This window comes from Magnolia sinica, chromosome 1 (genome assembly GCF_029962835.1).
Source record: "Magnolia sinica isolate HGM2019 chromosome 1, MsV1, whole genome shotgun sequence".
Taxonomy (NCBI): domain Eukaryota; kingdom Viridiplantae; phylum Streptophyta; class Magnoliopsida; order Magnoliales; family Magnoliaceae; genus Magnolia; species Magnolia sinica.
Genome location: NC_080573.1, coordinates 80,442,741 through 80,463,985, shown reverse-complemented (window position 1 = coordinate 80,463,985; position 21,245 = coordinate 80,442,741). Strand labels below are relative to the sequence as shown.

Sequence of the window (21,245 nt, the reverse complement as noted above, 5' to 3'; positions counted from 1 at the left end):
GAAGTTCCTAGGACATGTAGTGAAAGTTGAGGGAATAGCAGTTGATCCGGCCAAAGTGGAAGCAGTATCTAAGTGGGATTAGCCCACCACAGTCACTAAAGTCCAAAGTTTTCTGGGCATGGTAGGGTCCTACAGGCACTTTATCAAGGAATTCTCCAAGATCGTGAGGCCGCTCACCCAAATGATGAAGAAAAACAACTAGTTTATGTGAGATGAGAACACAAAAGTGGCCTTCCAAGATCTGAAGATGAGACTGACTTCCACGTCAATACTCACTCTTCCACAAGAGCAAGAGACGTTCGTGGTATACAGCAATGCGTCGAAGTTGGGACTAGGATGTGTGCTGATACAAAATGATAGAGTGATCGCTAATGCTTCAAGGCAGTTGAAGAAGCATGAAGAGAATTATCCAGTGCATGATCTGGAATTGGCAGCAGTAGTCTTCGCCATGAAGATATGGAGGCACTACCTCTATGGGGAAGAATTTCAGTTGTTCATCGATCACAAGAGTCTAAAGTACATATTTATGAATAAGGACTTGAACATGCGCTAGTGTCGGTGGATGGAAATGCTCAAAGACTTCCACTTCGACATATCTTAGCATCCGGGTAAGGCGAACTCTGTGGCTGACGCACTAAGTCGGAAGAAGAAACACAAGTTGATAGCTACCTTGATGATCAAAGAGTGGGAGATGATGGAGTTCATTCAGGACTTCAATATCCAACTTAACCTTGATGAACCGGATGCTTACGTAGCTCTCTTGATTGCGGAGCCGACCCTGGTTCGCCATGTAATCTCGGCCCAAGACCAGGATGAGTGGCTTATCAAGAAGAAAGAGAAGTGTAGGAGAGGAAATGCTCGATTGGAGGATTGGTGGTGACGGCGGTCTTTGGTATCAGGGGCGAGTATGCGTACCTAACAATGTCGATTTAAGTAAAGAGGTTATGGTAGAAGTCCATCATTCCAGTTTAGTTATCCACCCAGGTAGCACTAAGATGTATAACGACGTCAAGAGGCAGTACTGGTGGAATAACATAAAGAGGGACATAACAGGCTTTGTGGCGAAACGTATGGTGTGTCAGAAGATAAAGGCCGAACATCACAAGCCCACTGGCCTCCTTCAGCCGCTGCCACTAGCTGAATGGAAGTGGGCAACATCTGCATGGACTTCATATCCGGGCTTCCTATGACACAGAGGAAGCACGACTCGATTTTGGTCATTGTTGATAGGCTGACAAAGGCCGCCCGGTTCCTTCCGATTCACACGATCGATTCAACCGATAGTTTGGTAAGGTTATACATTCAGGAAGTCATGCGATCCTACAGAGTTCGGCGGGAGATCATATTAGACCGAGACTCCAAGTTTACTTCTACCTTTTGAAAGAGGTTGCAGGAAGAGATAAGCACAGAGTTCAAGTTCAGCATGGCATTTCATCCTCAGATTTTGGAGGATATGTTGAGGGCATGCGTTCTGGACTTCCAAGGTAACTGGGACAATCATTTGGCTCTGGTAGAATTCGCGTACAATAACAGCTTCCAGTCCAGCATAGGCATGGCACTATATGAGGCTCTCTATGGTAGCCCTTGCCGAGCCCCTCAGTGCTGGGTGAAAATCAGGGAGAGAAGTTTGTTAGGGCCCGAGCTTGTCTAAGCTACTACTCAAGTCATTGACGTTGTTTAGAAACGGCTGCATACCGCTCAAAGTAGACAAAAGAGCTATGCAGATAATTGATGTCGTGACTTGAAATTCGCAGTGGGCGATCATATGTTCTTGAAGATTTCGCCTTTGAAGGGCTTCGTCAAGCCCCAAACTCGGAAACTAGGCTCACAAAATTTTTGATCGCTGAATTCAGTGTCGACAACCTCCGTAGTACCCCATTCTCGGCTCCCAACGCCTATACACCAAGTTCCGATCCTAAGATCCTACAAGGAGGATTTTCCAACGTACATTTATCCCGTAAGAAGCATAACCACAAGTATACCCAAATCATAAAGGCAACATCATCATCACATATCCACTAATATAAACAATTGAATACAATGCTGAAAGGGAAATACATATGTCAAAATCAAAGCTCCAGGAGTCCGCTACACGCTCTAAGCTCAATGCTGCTAGGACCTAACGCCACCTACACACATCTATCGTGCATAAGCTTATAGAAAGCTTAGACGGTGGTGAAAGTGTATAAGCAAGATAAGTGCCAAGTATGCAATATCAGAGTAAGCAGAAATACTGCAAGTCTATAAATTATTCAATATCAAAATATGCAATGTGGATTGACTTTGCAAATATAGAATCACATAGAGCTAAATATCATATGTCGATGATGCAATGCAATATGCAAATCCTGAAGAGCCACGAATACCATCAACCTCATCTAGGCCATACATCAAACCTGCGCGTATCGCGCAATCATGTGGAGATAACTCCATCTCACAAGGAGTCCCATAAACATCTCAGCCCAATGGCATCTACTTTACTCAATCATCCATCACAGCATACATACGAATGATGGGGGTTTAAAGAAGGATGACAGATCTAGTCCAAATATCAAGATAGGTTCACCGATTTAAAATGCATCACGATAGTTAAGGAAAGAATCCAACTTATAGCCACCACAACATTGGACGATACTCCCGATGTAGGACAAAGTTTTGCCTTCATTGTGTGCACAGTAGCCTGCCAGCACAGTAGCTTGCCAATCACTGGTAGCTCGCTCAAGTCCTCATGCCCCGCCCACTCAGTGTCCACCTACGTGTGCCCACCCACATGTGATCACAGTAATGAAGCGTTACAATATCCCCCACCGAGGGCAGATCCGAGTCTAAGTGTAAGAAGTGGGCTTCCTTTCCCTCTCTATTGCGTAATATATTAGACTTCCCATCGTGCTCAATAATTAGGGTCAACCCACTTAGAAAATGATGAAAATGGACCTAATAAGGCCTAAGGGAAGCTCATAATGAGGACATTTAACCATTATTGCCCATCAATGTGGACATTTAACCAACATTGCTCCCAATGAGTGGCCCACATAGAGCCAAACGTATCGTGGGCCCATAGCCTCATACAAGGGCCTCATACAATCACAATAGGCCATATACAATCACAATGGGCCTCATACAATCACAATGGGCCTCATACAATCACAATAGGCCACATACAATCTCAATGGGCCTTACACAAGGGTCTCATACATTAAGTGGGCTGCATCCCATGGCCTTATACAACACATCGGGCCTCATCATATGGGCCTCATATATAACACATCGGGCCAAATACAGTTACAATGGGCTGTATCACGGTGGGCCACATACATCACAATGGGCCACATCACATGGGCCTTGAATACATCACGGTGGGCTGCTCACATGGGCCTAATATACATCACAATGGGCCTTATATACATCAAGTCGGGCCTCATCATATGGGCCGAAAATATATCATAATGGACCATGTCCCATGGGTCTTGAATACATCAAATAGGCCGCACCACCTAGGCCGCGAATGCATCACAATGGGCCATAACCCATGGGCCTCAATACATCATAATAGGCCATAACTCATAGGCCTCAAATACATCATGATGGGCCTCATCACATGGGCTTCAAATACACATTAGGTGGGCATTGCACATGGGCCTCAAATACTTCACATCAGGCCTTGCCATATGGGCCATAAATACACAACAATGGGCCTCGCCAAATGGGCCACAAATACACAACAGGTGGGCACTGCACATGGACCTCAAATACATCACATGGGCCACAACTCATGGGCCTAATGCACATTATAATGGGCCACAAATACATCACAATAAGGTGGGCCCTGCACATTCCAAATGGACCACAACCCATGGGCCTAATGCATATCACAATGGGTTGCACCACATGGGCTTCATATAATCAAGTGGGCCACATTAATGGGTTGCATCAATGGGCCTCATATACATCAAGTGGGGTCGCACCAACGGGCCACACCAATGTGCCAATATACATCAAGTGGGCCGCATCACATGGCCCACTTGATCATTTAAGAGAAATTCAAAAAACATAAATCATATCGAAAGATCATCTGAACCATACCACAAATAATAGTGGTGATAATAATTTCCACCATTAAAACTCCATAGGGCCAGGGGCCACTATAACATTTACTTCCATCCAATTTGTGCATATGGTCACAAAGACCAAAATTAAGTGGGAAGACAAATATCATAAAGCTTCCGTACAACCAAAAAGGGTTTCAAGGGTAGTCGTTCAATCCCCTCACTATTTTTGCAGGGTGGTCCACTTGATAGCTGGTTAAGATATAACACATAAGTCATATGGTGAGCCCCACACATGAATGGTGTGAATGTACCATATCATCACAAGGTGGGCCCCACATGCTTCATAGTGGGGTCCGCACAGCTTATAAGACCCGTATCCTAGTCCATACTGTTTTGTCGCCCGCGATCCTTCCCGTCGAACTCCGGCAGCCTACAACGTATAATCGACGTTCGCGCGCGACCCTAAGTTGTAACCCATATATCTGAGTTGGTTTAATCTAAGACTTATATCATTACGACCGCACAATCACCGCAGTTCCAACACCGCATCTTGTGCACCGATCCGATACCCTGGCTAGAAGATGTTGGTCGGCGTTTATTTCGAAGAAACGCCACGCGTTTATAATCTCAAGAGAATCTCTACAATATGTCTCATCAATCAATTACTCAATGAATCAATCAATCACCTCATGTCTAGTACAAGAGCACCCATACTTTCTTTCTCCCTAAGTCAAGCAACCACCAAGTCAACTCTCTCTCACCCTCTCTCTTACACACCCATACATGGCAAGTACACCATCACCTCACCCATCACTCACATCCATCACCCATCTCACACTCTCTCTCCTTATAACCCTCTCTCTCTCATTTCTCAACACACTTTTCAAGCAAGGGAATAGAGTGCATGTCCAAGCCATTTCAAGAGAGAAAAGAGTGAGTTGTGTGGCCTTCTTCCTCTCCCAAACACCGTCATCCTAGCCATTCACCTTTCATCACCTTCCATCAAAGTGAAGAACAAGGAGATCGGCATTCCATCAGACCAAGAAGATCGAACAGTGGGTGCTTTATAGGATAGATTTTCATGTTTTTAATGATGGGCCAAGTGAGGCCTACCGATTGATGGTATGGATCTCACTTTGGACCCTAGATGTGGCTGATGGCCCACCTTGATCCTCATGATCATTCCATGATGGGGCCATTTTCCATGAACCCCATTATGATGTTTATTTTCCTTGGTCATCTAAACCTTGCATTTCGGTAGAGAAAGGATCTCCACGGTTGATTTTGATCGGTGGGCCCATATGTAATGGGACCCACTTGATAAATGTTGTAAGTCATGCAAAGGAGGGCCCATAATGTCGGGGTCCCTCCATCATCATGTGTGTCTCACTCCCTCTTTCTCTCTCTCCCTCTCTTTCTTTCATTTGTTTTTGTATGTGATGATATGGCCATGTGGCCCACCTGGATGGACCCCACCATGAACAATGTATTTAATCCAAGCCATTTATAGGTGGAGCCCACTTTCTATATGTGTTGTCTCCACACCATCCATCATTTGGTGGCCCACCTGAGCAGGGCCCACCTTCCATACTTGGAATGCCCAAACCGTCCAGCGTCCCTGGACACTGGACGTGAAATAAACACAAATGTTAGCTTTGGTTTAAAGCCTTTGGGAAGGGTTGCTCATGCAGGCCCCACTTTGATGTATGTATTTAATCCAAGTCGTCCATCCCATTCCCTAGATCATTTTAGGTGTTGAGCCAAAAAATGAAACTGATCCGACTTTCTGGCGGACTATAGCATAGAAAACTGTGGTTTTTACCGTTGAAAACCACCTGATGCCTCTACACACCGAAATATACTCAATATTAGACTTATTGGATCTGCCATGGGCTATAGGATCCAATGGATGGGTCAGATTTTCCTGATTCAGGCCCCACCTGTGAAAAACCGTAGAAAAATGTGTTTTAAAGAAAAAAAACTGGTATGCAGCAGCGCTGCTGCTGTCCAAAGGATGTGTAGCGTCTTATTACACTAGACTTGAAAGGGGGCTGGGACGTGGGTCCCAGCCGCATGCCCCACCATGACATGGACCCCACATCAACACCATGCATTTGATGGGGCCCCTTTTTAAGCAATGGGTCCCTTAAGAAATCAACCGTATACAGCTCAGGTGGCCCACACGGCAAGGAACAGTGTTGATTAAACGTCCACTATTGGGTCCCTTTTGGGTGTCACAGAAGCTTTAAATCAATTTGAAAATTGTTTTTCCTCTGCAGTCCAATCCGTGTGACCTTATTGGATGGCAGATAAATGTTACAGTGGGCCCTACGTGGGACCCACCACTGATGTATGTGTTTTATTCACACCGTCCACTGTCACGGACGGTGGAACCCACCATGGTGTATGTGTTCTATCCGCACTGTCCATAGCACTGGACGGTGGGACCCACCCCACGTGTGGGGCTGCACCTGATGTGTGTGTGTGTATTATATTGTATATATTATATATATTATATATAGATTATATATTATATTATATAATATATATATATATATATGATGGTGGGCCTTCATGGGACCCACCATGATGCATGTGTTGCATCCAATCCGTACAACCATTTGAAAGATCATTTTAAAGTTTGAGTTTAAAATGAGACAGATCCTGTATCAAGTGAACCACACAGCAAAAGCAATAGGGATTGAGTGTCTGCCATTGAAACCTTGTTGTCACATAGGTTTTGGATCATTAGGAAAATTGTTTTTCCTCTTAATTCAGGTCTGTGTGACCTTATGATCAGATTGGGTAGAAAATAAATGTTATGGTGGGCCTCGAAAGTTTTAAATGGTAGAAATCATTCTCACCGCTGTTATTTGGAGTGCAGTCCAGTTGGTCTTTTGATATGATTCATATATATATATATATATATATATTATACATATTGATGTACTTGTGGCCATCCATTAAGGCCCACCTTGGTATATATATGAGACCCATGTGATTAGGCCCATCTTGATGTATTTGTGGCCCGTTGTTAAGGCCCACCTTGATGTATTTGTGGCCCAAGTTATAAGGCCCGTTTGATGTATTGGAGGCTCGTGGGTCAAGGCCCAATGGGATGTACATAAGGCTCATTGAATGTGATTCCACCGTGGTTTATGTGTTGACCTTTATGGTGGGCTATGCCTTGGGAGCAATGATGGTTTGACATCCACATTGTAAGTACAATGTTAGTTAAATGTCCGCATTGTAACTCTCCTTAGGGCTCATTGATAGGCCTATACTTGTTGATAATTCATCACCTTATAACATGCTTAGTATAACTCCATGATTCATGCTCATACACATCATATGTATGCTCGATATGAGGAATATTTGATCATAACATAAGCCGTTAGGCTGAGACATTTACGGGATTCCTTATAAGATGGAGTGCCCCACATGATCGCGCAGTACACGCAGGATTATTGCATGACTGACAGTGTGACTCATGCATTTCACATTGTGTGTCATGATCATTGCATGCCCTAGCGACATCAGGGTCGTAGCCTCTACAGGCACATCGTGGATGGTTGTATCGGATATCGGAAATATTAGCTCTAGCATTGTGGGCACTTAAGATCTCCTTGGGTGAAAATCCCAGAACCTTTTTGGTACTAGGAGATGCTCTAACGTCTAAACTGAGTGGATACACGAGCACCTGAGTGCCGAATACCAGTAGGCCACGTCTCCCACTGTGTCGTGGTCAGTTAGAACGGGGTGTGGCCTTATCCGCCCGAGTGAGGGGGCTATAAGCTAGGTTGAGTTTGACTAGCTCGTAAATGAGTCCATTATCAACGAGCCGAGTAAGTATTAGCAGACTACTGGTCAGGCAGATAGTGTGGTCTCTTCCACTTGCTTAGCTGTGCATCTAGGGAGGAGGCAGTCAGTGTGAAGTGTATTAGACCCCGGTGATATCCAAAGAGGAACTATACTGATATGTGTACTTGATGAGGACTGACATGCTTGCTTTACATATCGCATATGACATTTGGCTACATAGGCCTCGTATCGCATGGGCCTGGTATGGCCGATAGCATTCATGCCTTGCATCATATAGCTTTGGTATAGCTGATAACATTCATAGACTTATCGCATATTTTCGCATTATTCTGATATTGTACACTTGGCGCTTGCCTTGCGCACACACTTACACCACTCTCTAAGCTTTTATAAGCTTATGCACGACCGTTGCATGTAGGTGGCCTTGGATCGCAGTAGCGCTGAGGCAGGAGCACACATCAGATCATTTTAAAGTTTTTGATCACCCTATATTTCTCTTTCCGCATTGTACTTAAAGTTTTTGATATAGTGGATATGTGGTAATGTTGTTTTGTGACTTGGTTATGCTTGTGGTTATGCTCCATTATAAAAAAAAAATTTACTGAAAATCCTCCTTGTAGGATCACAGGATCAAAATCGGGCATATGAGTGCCGGGATCCAAGAATGGGGCACTATGGAGGCTATAGGCGCTAGATTCAGCGATCGAAAATTTTGTGAGCCCATTTTCCGAGTTTGGGGTGTGACATAGCTTGCTGACGTCCAGCAAGCTGCTGGTGTGAGATGCACCAACCAATCCACTACCCACCGTCCATTGATTGGACGGTGTGGATACAACACATCATCTTAGTGGGCCCCACATGCTGGAGGCAGCACGTTGTCCAGGTGGGCCCCACCTCCAGTGACCACACGTGTCACCAAGGTGGTCTTGCACGGATGGATGGAGTGGATTAAAACCCATGTGGATGGACAATTTTGATATAACATATGCCACATGATCAGGACAGCAAAACTTGCTGACGTCAATCCAATTTAGTTGTTGGGCAATTGGCCAGTGGATGGACGGTGCAATATAACACGTACCTCATGATGGACAGCATGGGTGAATAGATACAGCTTGGTGTGTCCCACCATCACTATCCAAATATGGATGGTGTGGATTAAACAAATACATCATGTGAGGGCCCACCGTCCCATCTTGGACGGTGCAGATAAAACACATACAACACGATGGAATCTACCATCCAAATGGATGGTGAATAAAACATATACATCACGGTGGTCCCCACCATCCATGTACTGGACGGTGGGACGCAACCCATACCTCAGTGGAACCCACGTGGTGGAGGTGGGCCACCCCACATCTCTCACTATATATATAAATATTATATTATATTATATTATTTTTTATTATTATATATATATATCATCATGTATTCAACTTCCACACGTCCTTTTGACGGATGATCTGGATATGGAATGCATACATCAATGTGGGCCCATCTCCACATGTGCAGCACATGTGGAGTGGGTCCCACAAAGGTGGATGGCATGGATAAGACACATGCATTCTCAGGTGGGCCACGCATTAAGAGAGAGAGAGAGAAGGAAAGAAATGAAAGTTCCGCCACTATGAGCACCCCCCCTGTAACGTCTCAGAAAAATCAGTATAAAGACCCGAGTACCACCTCAGGCAGAAATCCCTAAAGACCGTATATTATGGAAATTATACGAAAATTTATTAAGTACTAGACTAAATTAGTCGGTAGATTAGCATGAACCACTACCTATACAAACTGCAAGACCCAAAACCATTAAAATTGCTAACTCAACATTACTTGAAAACCTCTAGAAAATCCCAATACCCAGTTACTCTCAGGAGCACATTGAAACTCCGTATTGGACCTAAACCGCATGTCGAAATTCCGATGACTACGAAACTATAGGGTTATGACCGTCTTATTGGGCTTGACAGCCATCGTGGGAATCGAACCCAAATAGTATCCAAAAATGCACAACTTGAGCCTTGAGTGAAGTGTGTGAGAAACACGAATATCTTTAGAAAATGAACCCAAACTTAAGTGAATTGGACCATTTGCTTGCGGGTGAAATTGAAGATTTTAGACCGTCAGTTTCAGACCGAACTTCACCCTTGGAACAAGAAAATTTCCCTTCACACATCGGTATACTTATGGCAACGACCGTTGATCTGATACAGGTCCGTCACGGTTGATTGGCCTATCCAAACGCGCTGAAATCGCATCCTGGCCTAGATCCATTGTCAGGGAACTTACTCTATGACATAGACAGGTAATGGACCTCCAGATATGTCCCGTCTGCCCGAAAAAGACACCCTTTGGCTATAACCTAAGTATACCATGACCCTGAGGCCATTGACATCAGTTCTGGGCCTATATAATGCCCTTAAATCACCCCATTTCCATTCCATACGAATTTCTTTAACCATAGGAGAGAGAAGAGAGGAAAAAAGAGAAAAGAGTGAGGAGAAGAGAGAGAGTTCGGGAGATCATTGTCGGGATCATTCCCACTACTCCATGTGTTGATTCACCTCCCCACCATCGCTATGCGAATCATTTCAACTACGATTTGGGTAAGAAATCCTAACCCTAATCTTGATTTAGGAATCCAAATAGAGTAATCGATGAAATAGCTAACCTATTTCGTGATTTAGGTACTCGTTCTGTATTTGGGAATGTAGGATTCGAACCACGTTCGATATGAGGATTCCGACGTAAGGTACGGACTATAAACGTTTAGGTTATGATTTTCAAGGCTTTCAATGTCAGTTAATGGTTTATGTCTGACTTAATTGCTGCCATATGATCTTAGTTATAATGACGTTTTCCATATATTTTACATGTATGAACTATGTTGGACAAATATGCATTCTATGTGTTTTTTGAAATGTTTGAATGAACTTGAAATTATGATTTGTGTTTGCCCTGACTATTAACGTAGAATTCATGTTTGTTGTGTGTATGACAATCTCCTTGTGAAAGGATTTTCCATAATATATGCCGTAACTAATTTAGTCTATGTATGTGGTAATGTGTAGTCTGAATGTTTGATAAAATGTCTGAATGAGAAATTTGTTAGTAAATTGTAATTATTAAGGGCATTGAGATATGATTCTCAATTACCTTATCTATATGTATAGTTTCCTTCATGTAACCTAAATTTCGATTATGCAATATATGGATGAAATGCAATATTTGGTAATATGTGCAATGTGTTCGATGAAATGCTCGAATGAGATTTGTATTGGGAATGTCTGTTAAATGCTTATATGATTGTCACATGTATCTACATGCTGCATTTGAGTATGATTGGGATTACAATGTAGCCCAGGCAATCGGTAACGGTTTCCGATTGAGTAGCCGAATTAGTCTCGCCACATTGGATACGTTCGATGAATCTGAGCCATATGACGATTGTCGACAGTGGTTAGGCCACAAGGAGTGTTTATGTGCTCCATGTCGATTAATTTAGCGTGTGCTCATACCAATTGAACTTGTTAAATAACCCGATTGGCCTATTGTGTGTTTACCATGTATGGACACTACTGCTTGGTTCTAAGGTACCACTTACCAATGTAAAATCCGTTTCAACCATGGTACCATGATCCGCTAAGACTCATGAGCTGAGCATGGTGGTATGGGACACCGTGGTCGAACTATTGGCCTACGCTGGGGTGACGAGCCTCCCTGTAGTGACCAGTGAGCAACCCAAACTCATGAGCCGAATATGGTAGTATGGGATACTGTATTCGAGCTGTCGGCCTACGCTGAAGTGACGAGCCTCCCCATAGTGACCTCAAGTATAAACTCTTGAATTTTTTATCCACTGCTTTTATTAGGAGTGATGCCCTACAACTTGCCTATCGTATGTGATTAACTAGGATTGACGACCCTAGATAGATCTCCATTTGGGGTTAGTGATATAAAGAGAGGTGTCTTAGCTTCCCAAATCTGTAGTATGAATAAGCCTAATTAAGTACATGGCTAACACGACCATGCACCGCATTGCATGCACTTTGGCGATGAAGGGCACGTTTAAGGAGTTTGACATGCGTGAATGGTTGACGGAGTCGCTTGTGAGGGAGCTTCATGCGAGTGCATGCATCATTACAGCATACCACCCCTGTATTTACAAGAGTACTTAAGATATGATTGTTGTACTGCTTTATCATTACTGCTTGACTGAATTAATAACATCCTAACCTTTGCCTTATAGTACCACTGAGTTGATCACTCCCACTCTGGGATGGTTTTTTAAAACACCAACCAGACTCTGTTGTAGATGGAGGTGATGACGGAGTCTATACATCTGAGATGAACTTCTTTGATGAGGAGGAGGAGTTCTCATATGTACAGCTATCAGGCAGATCTATGTAGACCTTACGCTGATTGACGGGATCATAGGGATTATATGGATTAGTCGGACATGTACGTTTTGATATTTTGTAAATTTTGGAACAATACATGTTTATATTCAGCCTGGTACCATACTCATACTCTGGAGGTTGCGACACCCTCACGTACTTATATATATGTGTTTCAGTCTTTCGCTTGCTAAATTAAATTATCTGTAAAGTATGATATGTTGTTTTAGTATAATCTCCTCGTGTTTAATGCACTAACATGGACAACATTTAAACATCATTATCTTGTTGCATAAGTGATGCGTTGGATCTCGAGAGTTAAGCTTTGCTCAACCCTTGGAATTCGGGGTGTTACACCCCCCCCCCCCCCCCCTTAATCATATAACACACACATCAATGGGCCCAACTTGCCCCATACATCAAAGATCATGATCTACTCTAGAACACCCACCGTTAAATCTTGGACTCCTCTTTCCACTAATGCGCACTAGAGCTCCAAGGGATGAATTTCAACGGTTAAGATGAAGCTTGGAGGGTGGGATTTGGTGGTAAGAAGGTGGGCCACACAAAGCTTCTTTCTTCATGGAAGCTTAGATGTCCACCTCTCTCATGGCTGTTGCTTGGGAGATGGGTTTGAGAAAGAGAGAGAGATGATATAAGAGAGGGAGAGGGATGGTGATTGGTGGGTAAGTGAGTGATGGGTGTACTTGACATGTATGGATTGTGTAAGAGAGAGAGTTAACTTTAGGGGTTGCTTGTACTTGGGGATGGGATATGTACTTGACATGATTGATGTGATTGATAGGACATTTTCTCTTGGGTTTGTAAATACATGGCCCTTGAACTGAACGTGGGCCCACATCTTTTGGCCTAGGTATCGTATCAACGTGTGAGACATGGCATCGAAACTGTGGCAATGGCGCAGTCGCAAGGATACAAGTCTCGGGTTGAGCTGACTCTGGAATACGGGATACGGCTCAGGGTTAAACACAAATGCCGATTATAGGTCACAGGTTGCCGAAATTCGACAGGGAGGACCGCGGAAGCTTACAGAATGGTACGGTCTAGGATACGGGTCTCACAGGCTTGATGAGGTTTGGACATAAGGGGAAGTTAGCACCACGATTCATTGGGCCATTTGAAATCTTAGATTGTGTGGGAGCCGTGGCGTATCGCTTGGCACTACCTACTGCTTTGGCTGACATTCACAATGTCTTCCACATATCCATGCTCAAGAAGTACACACCAAATGACTCGCATATCGTCAGCTGGGACCAGGTAGAGCTCGCAGAAGATGCTTCCTACACAGAGGATCCTATCTGCATCCTGGATCGCAAGGAGCAAGTCTTGTGGACGAAAACAATATCACTGGTCAAGGTTCTCTGGTCTCACCATGGCGAGGAAAAAGCAACCTGCGAGAGGGAAGCAGAGGTTATGGAGAAGTACCCTCACATGTTCAGTGACACACCGTAGGTAATTTCGAGGGTGATTTTTTTTTTGGGGGGGGGTTGACTGTAACACCCCGCACTTCTAATACGCAGGTGTTACCATTTAAACGCATAATAATGGGACTTCAAACTTAACTAACAAACAACCTAAATTCAATAAATGCAGGATGGGGCTTCCAGTCATCATTGAAGCTGCCCATCAGAGGCCATAGGAGCGGAGTTGAACCCTACATCAGTCAGGACGGTAAACTTAACTAAACACCTCAAATTAAAGTAGCTTATAAATCACCTAATCGAATCATATTGGGACAATGCACCTATGATCAACTCTTGAGGGTTAGTTAGTAGCCAACCAAGCAATCACCTTGCCCTAAACCCCCATTTAACCGTCGAAACCCATTTTCAAGCCAATCCAACCACCGAGTCAGTGTGCATTGACCAAACAAGCCCTGGGATGTGTGATACGGCCCACCTAGGCCTCACATCTGCCCCAAACTGGGCTAGGACCCCTAGAGGGGGCTCCCAAGATGAATGGATAGAGTGAATTTATCATGAACATCAAGGTGGACCCCACACAAAGTGCGAGTGCACCAAGTGCACCCATGCGTGAAGTGCATGGGATGAATCAACCGGTTTGACCAGCGCTGACGTTTTCAAAAATGGACAGACATCAGCTTCCAAGGTGGCCCACCTCAGACACTAACTGATTAATCCAAACCGTCCATCAGACTTGTGGGGCCCCGACAATCAAAACCTAATGGTCTGACCGGACGCATACAAAGGGACGTGGACTTGGGATCAGATCAGATCAAAACTATATGAATGGCTAAGATCATCGGATGGTGGGCCAACAGGGGGTCACATGGGTGGTCCAGGATCGTGTGGCCATGCAATCCGACCCATCCCCTCTTCCGTTAGAGAGCATGCTCTCCCATTGCCAAAAACGGTCGGACAACCTTCTGAAGCAAAGAAAGCAAAAGGAGACATTTTCCTTTCAGGAAATGGGTGCTAGCATGATCCAGGCCCTTACCTGGGCCACGTGGAGCCATCCCATCCCCTCACTTTAAGGTGACACAAGTTGTAGGCCTGAGTCATCTCATCTCACGAGAAATCGGCGAGATGAGGAGTTTCTTATGAGATATTCCGAAACTCACCTGAATGGCCTGAAAAGTGAGCTCCACCCTGATTAGAGGCTTCATCTGGTTCGTTCAAATGGACCAGATCTTAAGAAAGTATTGTAGATATGAAGTTGTCATTGATGGCTCTCCCATCTTCCCCGTTGAAGCACCCGACCCACGATCACGAGATGGGCCCCACCAGGGCTAAAAATTTACTGTCCTGGTGGGCCATGATCATGGGAATCCATCTCCAGGGTCGGATGGACCCCATGCATAGCGGTTCTCTGACTATGGCCGTTGTAAATGGTGTTTTCATCTCAACCGTTGGCTAAGATGTGCTGGAGTTCTATCTCGGCTATAAAAGTCATTGGGGTGCTTTGGAATTCACACCAGAGAGAGAGAAGGAAAGAAAGAAATAAAGAGATAAGAGAGAGAATAGCAGAGTGTGAGAGGAAGAAGCGAGTCAGCAACTACTCAGCTCGACTTGGGTCGTTTTCAACCACTCAGGAGAGTTGGGTTGCTACCTCACTGAGTCCCAAGACCAGGAATCCCTCAGGTAAAGGCCTTGAGTTGCCTTAGTCAATTTTTTTATTTTAAAAAAAAACATAGCACCTTGCTAACTCAGAATGGATGTCTGCAGGTGTTCATCGTTGTAGCTGCAACTGAGTTGAGCCAACTCAGTCGGCATCGGAGCAGGCCAGGTAACGGTCTAACTCCCCTTATTTTTCCTTCATCCAATGGTACATTGCTGTGGGAGTTCCAGTCAACTAGGATTGGAAGCCATGTAGTGGACTGGACTCTGTTAGTAACGCTAGGCCGAGTGCCCTACCTCCATTAACTTCAAATGATGATGGTTCACAGATCATCAGTGCTCATCTTGTCAAATGGCTAAGATCATTTAAGGAACATCCACCATGATGTTCATATGTTATCCATCTCTCTCATATGGCAATGACTTGGAGCCAAACCAATCGCCAATCAGGGCTCGACTTGGCCACAAGCTCTGGGCCGAGCCAGACTTCCTATAGGCATGATGGGTTGGCCAAGGTTCAGCATCAGCGGGTGGTAATGACACTTTGCATAACTGCAATGGTGAATGTTGATTACAACTGTCTGACGTATGGGCAGAACCTACAGGACCGAGCTCATTTTTAGGTCATTCATTTGCTGGGTCTCAGCCACAAGCTATGCTAGATAGTGGGCCGAAACCTGCCCACGTTCTGAACTGAAAATAGTCCAGAAGGGTGGGCTGAAAACATCCCTCAATCGGGCCAAAAATGGCTTCCAGACAGGCCTTGTAACTAGGCTGAAGAAAGCCTCAGTTAGGCTATGGATCTGGATTGAAACGATCCTTTAAATGGGCCATGAATCTGAGCTAAAATCGGGTTTCAGCTGGGCCACAATCGGAGCTGAAACACCTCTTAGATGGGCTGTGAAAATGATGAAAAGGGGCCTCTCTAATGGGCCATGAGAATGATGAAAACAGGCCTTTAGCTAGGCCGGAAACTGATCCAAAATCAGGCAGTGGGTGTCATGTCCCAAACCCAGAAATCGGGCTCACAAAATTCTCGATCGCCGAATCCACTACCGACAGCCTCCATAGTACTCCATTCTCGACTCCCAACGCTCACACGCTAGATTCCGATCCTGGGATCCTACAAGGAGGATTTTCAACATGAATTTCTTTGAAGATAAGCATAACCACAAGTTTTCCTAAATCACAAAGGCAACATCATCATTACATATCCACTAATATAAACATTTGAATACAGGAGTCTGCTACATGCTCCAAGCTCAATGTTGCTGCGACCTAATGCTACCTGCATGCATCTATCATATATAAGCTTATAGAAAGCTTAGAGGGTGGTGTAAGTGTGTGCACAAGGTAAGTGTCAAGCATGCAAATATCAGAGTAAGCGAAAATATTGCAAGTCTATAAATCATTCAATATTAGAATATGCAATGTGGATCGACTATGCAAATGTGGAATTATAAAGAGCTAAATATCATATGTCGATGATGCAATGCAATATGCAAATCCTAAAGAGCCACGAATACCATCAACCTCATCTAGGACATACATCAAACCTATGCGTATCGCGCGATCATGTGGAGATAACTCCATCTCACAAGGAGTCCCATAAACATCTCAACCCAAGGACATCTGCTTCAATCAATTATCCATCACAACATGCATACGAATGATGGGAGTCCATAAAAGGTCGGCGGATCTGGTCTAAATATCAAGATAGACTCACTAATTTAAAACGCGTCACGATAGTTAAGGAAAGAATCCAACTTATAGCCACCACAACATTAGACAATGCTCCCAATGTGGGACAAAGTTTTACCTTCACTGTGTGCACAGTAGTCTGCCAATCACTGGTAGCTCACTCAGGTCCTCATGCCCCGCCCACTCAGTGTCCACCCACGTGCGCCCGTCCATATGTGATCACGGTAATGGAGCGTCACAATATCCCCCACCGAGGGTAGATTCGAGTCTAAGTGCAATAAGTGAGCTTCCTTACCCTCTCTATCGTGTAATAAACTAGACTTCCTTATGGGGCCCAATATATACATAAGGTTGGCTCCAAGGTGTAGGTATCATGATGCAATGTTGTCACATACTCATTATTGGTATTGATAATCGGCCTCGACAATCGACATCAGAAATCAACCTCGGTAATCAGCCTCGATAATCGGCCTCGATGATCGGCCGCGACAATCGGCCTCGGCAATCAGCCTCCATAATCGGCCTCGACAATCAGCCTAAGGGAAGGTCACAATGTGGACATTTAACCATCATTGCTCATCAATGTGGACATTTAACCACCATCGCTCCTAAGCAGTGGCCCATATAAATATCATTACATACATTATAGTGAAATCACACATTATATTAGTCCACACATTCATTGCATTGGGCCTCACTCGAGGGCCACACATACACCACATCGGGCCACGTCCCACAGTCTAATACACACCACAATTGACCTCATCACATAGGCCATAATTGCATCAAGGTGGGCCTTAACAGATGAGCCACAAATACATCAAGATGGGCCTCAAGGTTGGGCCGCACCAATGGGCTGCGCCAATGGGCTCATATATATCGAGTGGGCTGCATCAACGGGCCTCAAGAGAGTGCTTGGATTATACCAAAAATCATTTCAATAGTTTAGGTGTAACATGTGTATCGTTGTACACTATCATTCTATGGGGCACATGGCCCACTAATGATGATCAGTACTGTCCAAACATTGTCTATGTAAATCAGCATTGTCCAAACATTGTCCATGCTGGCAAAACAGGTGGACGGCTTAGGTAAAAACACATATACTAGGGTGAGCCCCACCCCCTGGACGATGTGGATGAAATAAATACATCTAGGTTGTTCCACTGTCCAAATCCGCTGGACAATGTGCATACACCACATACATCAAGGTGGGCCTCACAGATGGGCCACAAAATACATGAAGGTGGGCCTCATGGATGGGCCATAAATACATCATGAGGTGGCCCATGCAGCACCATCCAGATGAATGGTGTGTATGTATAACACATGCATCATGCGAGCCCACGCAGCACCGCCCAGATGGACGGTGTGCAGATACAGCACATACATCACGGTGTCATCCCACTGTCCCAAATCAAATGGATGATGGGGATAGAGAATACATTCATTAAGGTGGGCCCATTCCACATGTGCAGCACGTGTGAGGTGGGCCCCACACGCGCCAAATGGGTGGACGGTATAACACATACCTCGTTAGAGACCCACAGAACTTGCTGTTGTCAAAATAGCACTATATAGCTTACATGAGACACATCAGCTAATCATCTTCTATGGTAGGTGGGTCCCACGTGGGGCCCATGATAAAATATTGTATAAATATCACTTATTATATTATATTTATATTAATATATTTTCAAACGTCTAGCCCTGGACGTCCTTCTTACGGATGGTCTGGATGACTCACAGAACTTGGGACGTCAATACAGTAGCTATTTATATAGCTAGTGTATGCGTACACCAGTCAATCCTCTTCACAGGTGGGTCTCACGTGGGACCCACCATAACGTTTATCTTCCATCCCATCGTTGATAAGGTCACAAAGACTTACATTAAGATAATAATTAAAAAAACAAATTTCATATAAATCCAAAACTTCTGTGACTTAAAGAGGGTTCAATGGTGGACATTCAATCTCCTACTGTTTGTCGTGGTGTGGACGACCTAAGTTCTGTGAATGACTAATTTTTGGGGTATCCCAATATTTAAAGGGGACCCACCAAATGCATGGTGTAGATGTTCACATACATCATGGTAGGGCCTGTGGTGCGGCCCACGGTCCCTGCCTGTTCGATCTTGGGATCCTACAAGGAGGCTGTCGGCGCCAGATTCGGCGATCGGGAATTTTGTGAACCCGGTTTCTGAGTTTGGGGCGTGACAGTGGGCCTGTGCAAAATCCAAGCCCTGTACATCACAGGTGGACCACACGCCTAGGGCAATCAGCCCAGCCCAATTTTGGGCTCGTTTGGAACCTAACAGACTGAGCCCAGTTCAGGCCTCGATTTTGGGTAGATTCTAGGCCCAATTTGGGCCACTTGTTAGACCAAAATTTGGTGGGCCTAGTCACTCTGATGCAGGCCCAAATAGCCTTATTCATGGGACCTTTCAAACCCATATAACTTCAATGTATTGACCTTGGGGATATTTGACTAATACAGACTATAACCTTAGGAGGTTACTTGCATGATTTGGGCCATAAGGTATATACAAGAACGTGGATCAGGGATGGTAATACAACCCTATAAGGTGATGACTTCTCCCCTTGGGCTTTCCATCCCCAAACTAGGCTAAGGATAGTTTTTACTATAACTACGAACGATGAACCATGAATGGTTAATCATTCGGTAGTTTACTTGAAAACATGCCGTATAAGTGATTTAATTGATGGTTAGCTTACTTGAATTCATGTCTTAGAAGTGCTTTGAGCATCTGATTAGCTCTTAAACACATGTCTTGGAATTGATTATAATGCTTGGTTAGACAAGTGTCTTAGAGTTAGTTAGAATACTTGATTATTTTACTTAAATAATGTCTTAGGATTAATTAGAATACTTGATGAGTTTACTTAAACAAATGCCTTAGAATTGATTTAATACTCAATAGGTTTAACATAAATACATGTCCTAGATTGATTAAAATATTTGATTAGTTATTTTAAGTACATGTTTTAGAATTTATTAAATTGCTTGACCGGTTACTCAATGCCTGAAACACTTGGATAGCTTCCCTAAATGCATGCTTTGGAATTTATAAGTTATGATCATATGACCCCTGAATTATATGAATACTTAAATTATTGAATCATGCCTTCTTTAGGTAGTTCACTACTTAATCTCCGTGTCATCTTCTCATATTATGGTGTTGGTTGCAAGACACATAGGACTCGAAATCTCTTTAAGGAAACCTCAATTTAAATAGAGTCTGCACTTAGGGTGTAACATAATTGATTGCGATCTAACCGGTGTAAGGCCAGTATCCTAGACCGTACCATTCCTTAGGCTTTCGCGGTCCTCCTAATCGAATTTCGGCAACCCGTAACTTGTAATCAGCGTTTGCGCACGACCCTAAGTCGCATCCTATATATCCATGTCGATTCGACTCAAAACTTGTATCCTAGCAACCATGTCGTCGCCATGGTTCCAACACCGTGTCTAATTCGCCGATGCGATACCCAGGCCAGGAGTTATGGGCCTGTATATATTTTGAAGAAATGTCGCGCATTGCGAATTCCGAGAGAATCTCTACAACCCATCACATTAATCAATCAATCACAAGTCAAGTATGTTCACACCCCAAGTGCAGGGTTGTGATGTAGTAATAAACTCGGTAAGACCGAGGTCGAATCCACAGGGAGTGAAACCTATACGTTATCTGAAAATAACCAGATCTAGAACTAGGCTAAGATGAAATCTAAACCAATTTTGATTTAAGGAATAATTTGAGGAATAATTATCTAATAACTTAAGTAATTCAGGGAATAAGAAACTAGGGATTCAGAGGATCCACTTGTAGAGATCAGGGAGATCTTTATGCCTGCATCAAGAATCATGGAAATTAAACTGAACTTATTTGATCTAGTTTTCATGAGATGAAAGGTATATGAATTAGGATGGATTCCATCACCAAACCATGTCCAGGAGACAAAGTAAACAACAGAATTAAACTAATTACCAACCAACCAACAAGGTATGAAGATCGGGAAGGGTACTGTCATCCTACCATGCCCATGGAACAATGATGAACAACAGGGCTTCCTGACTTCATAACATAAAAAGGGGAAAGAAATACTCAAAGCCATTGCAAACTCATTGTAATTTCAGTCACAATGGATCATT

General features: G+C 43.9%; 1 protein-coding gene across 1 annotated transcript; it reads left to right on the top strand.

The window, feature by feature from the left end:
• Positions 1-812: 812 nt before the first annotated feature.
• Positions 813-13,744, top strand: LOC131247253 (uncharacterized). The gene is made up of 4 exons (XM_058247661.1): positions 813-1,073; positions 1,196-1,288; positions 1,394-1,625; positions 13,422-13,744. The coding sequence occupies exons 1-4, from the start codon at positions 813-815 to the stop codon at positions 13,742-13,744; spliced, it is 909 nt and encodes a 302-aa protein (XP_058103644.1).
• The last annotated feature ends 7,501 nt before the right edge of the window (positions 13,745-21,245 follow it).

Coding starts and splice junctions, on each gene's coding strand:
- LOC131247253 (XM_058247661.1), top strand. CDS start 813: ATGAGTGGCTTATCAAGAAGAAAGAGAAGTGTAGGAGAGGAAATGCTC. Junction 1,289..1,393: donor TCGATTCAACCGATAGTTTG/GTAAGGTTATAC, acceptor AAGAGGTTGCAG/GAAGAGATAAGCACAGAGTT. Junction 1,626..13,421: donor GGTGAAAATCAGGGAGAGAA/GTTTGTTAGGGC, acceptor TTGAAATCTTAG/ATTGTGTGGGAGCCGTGGCG.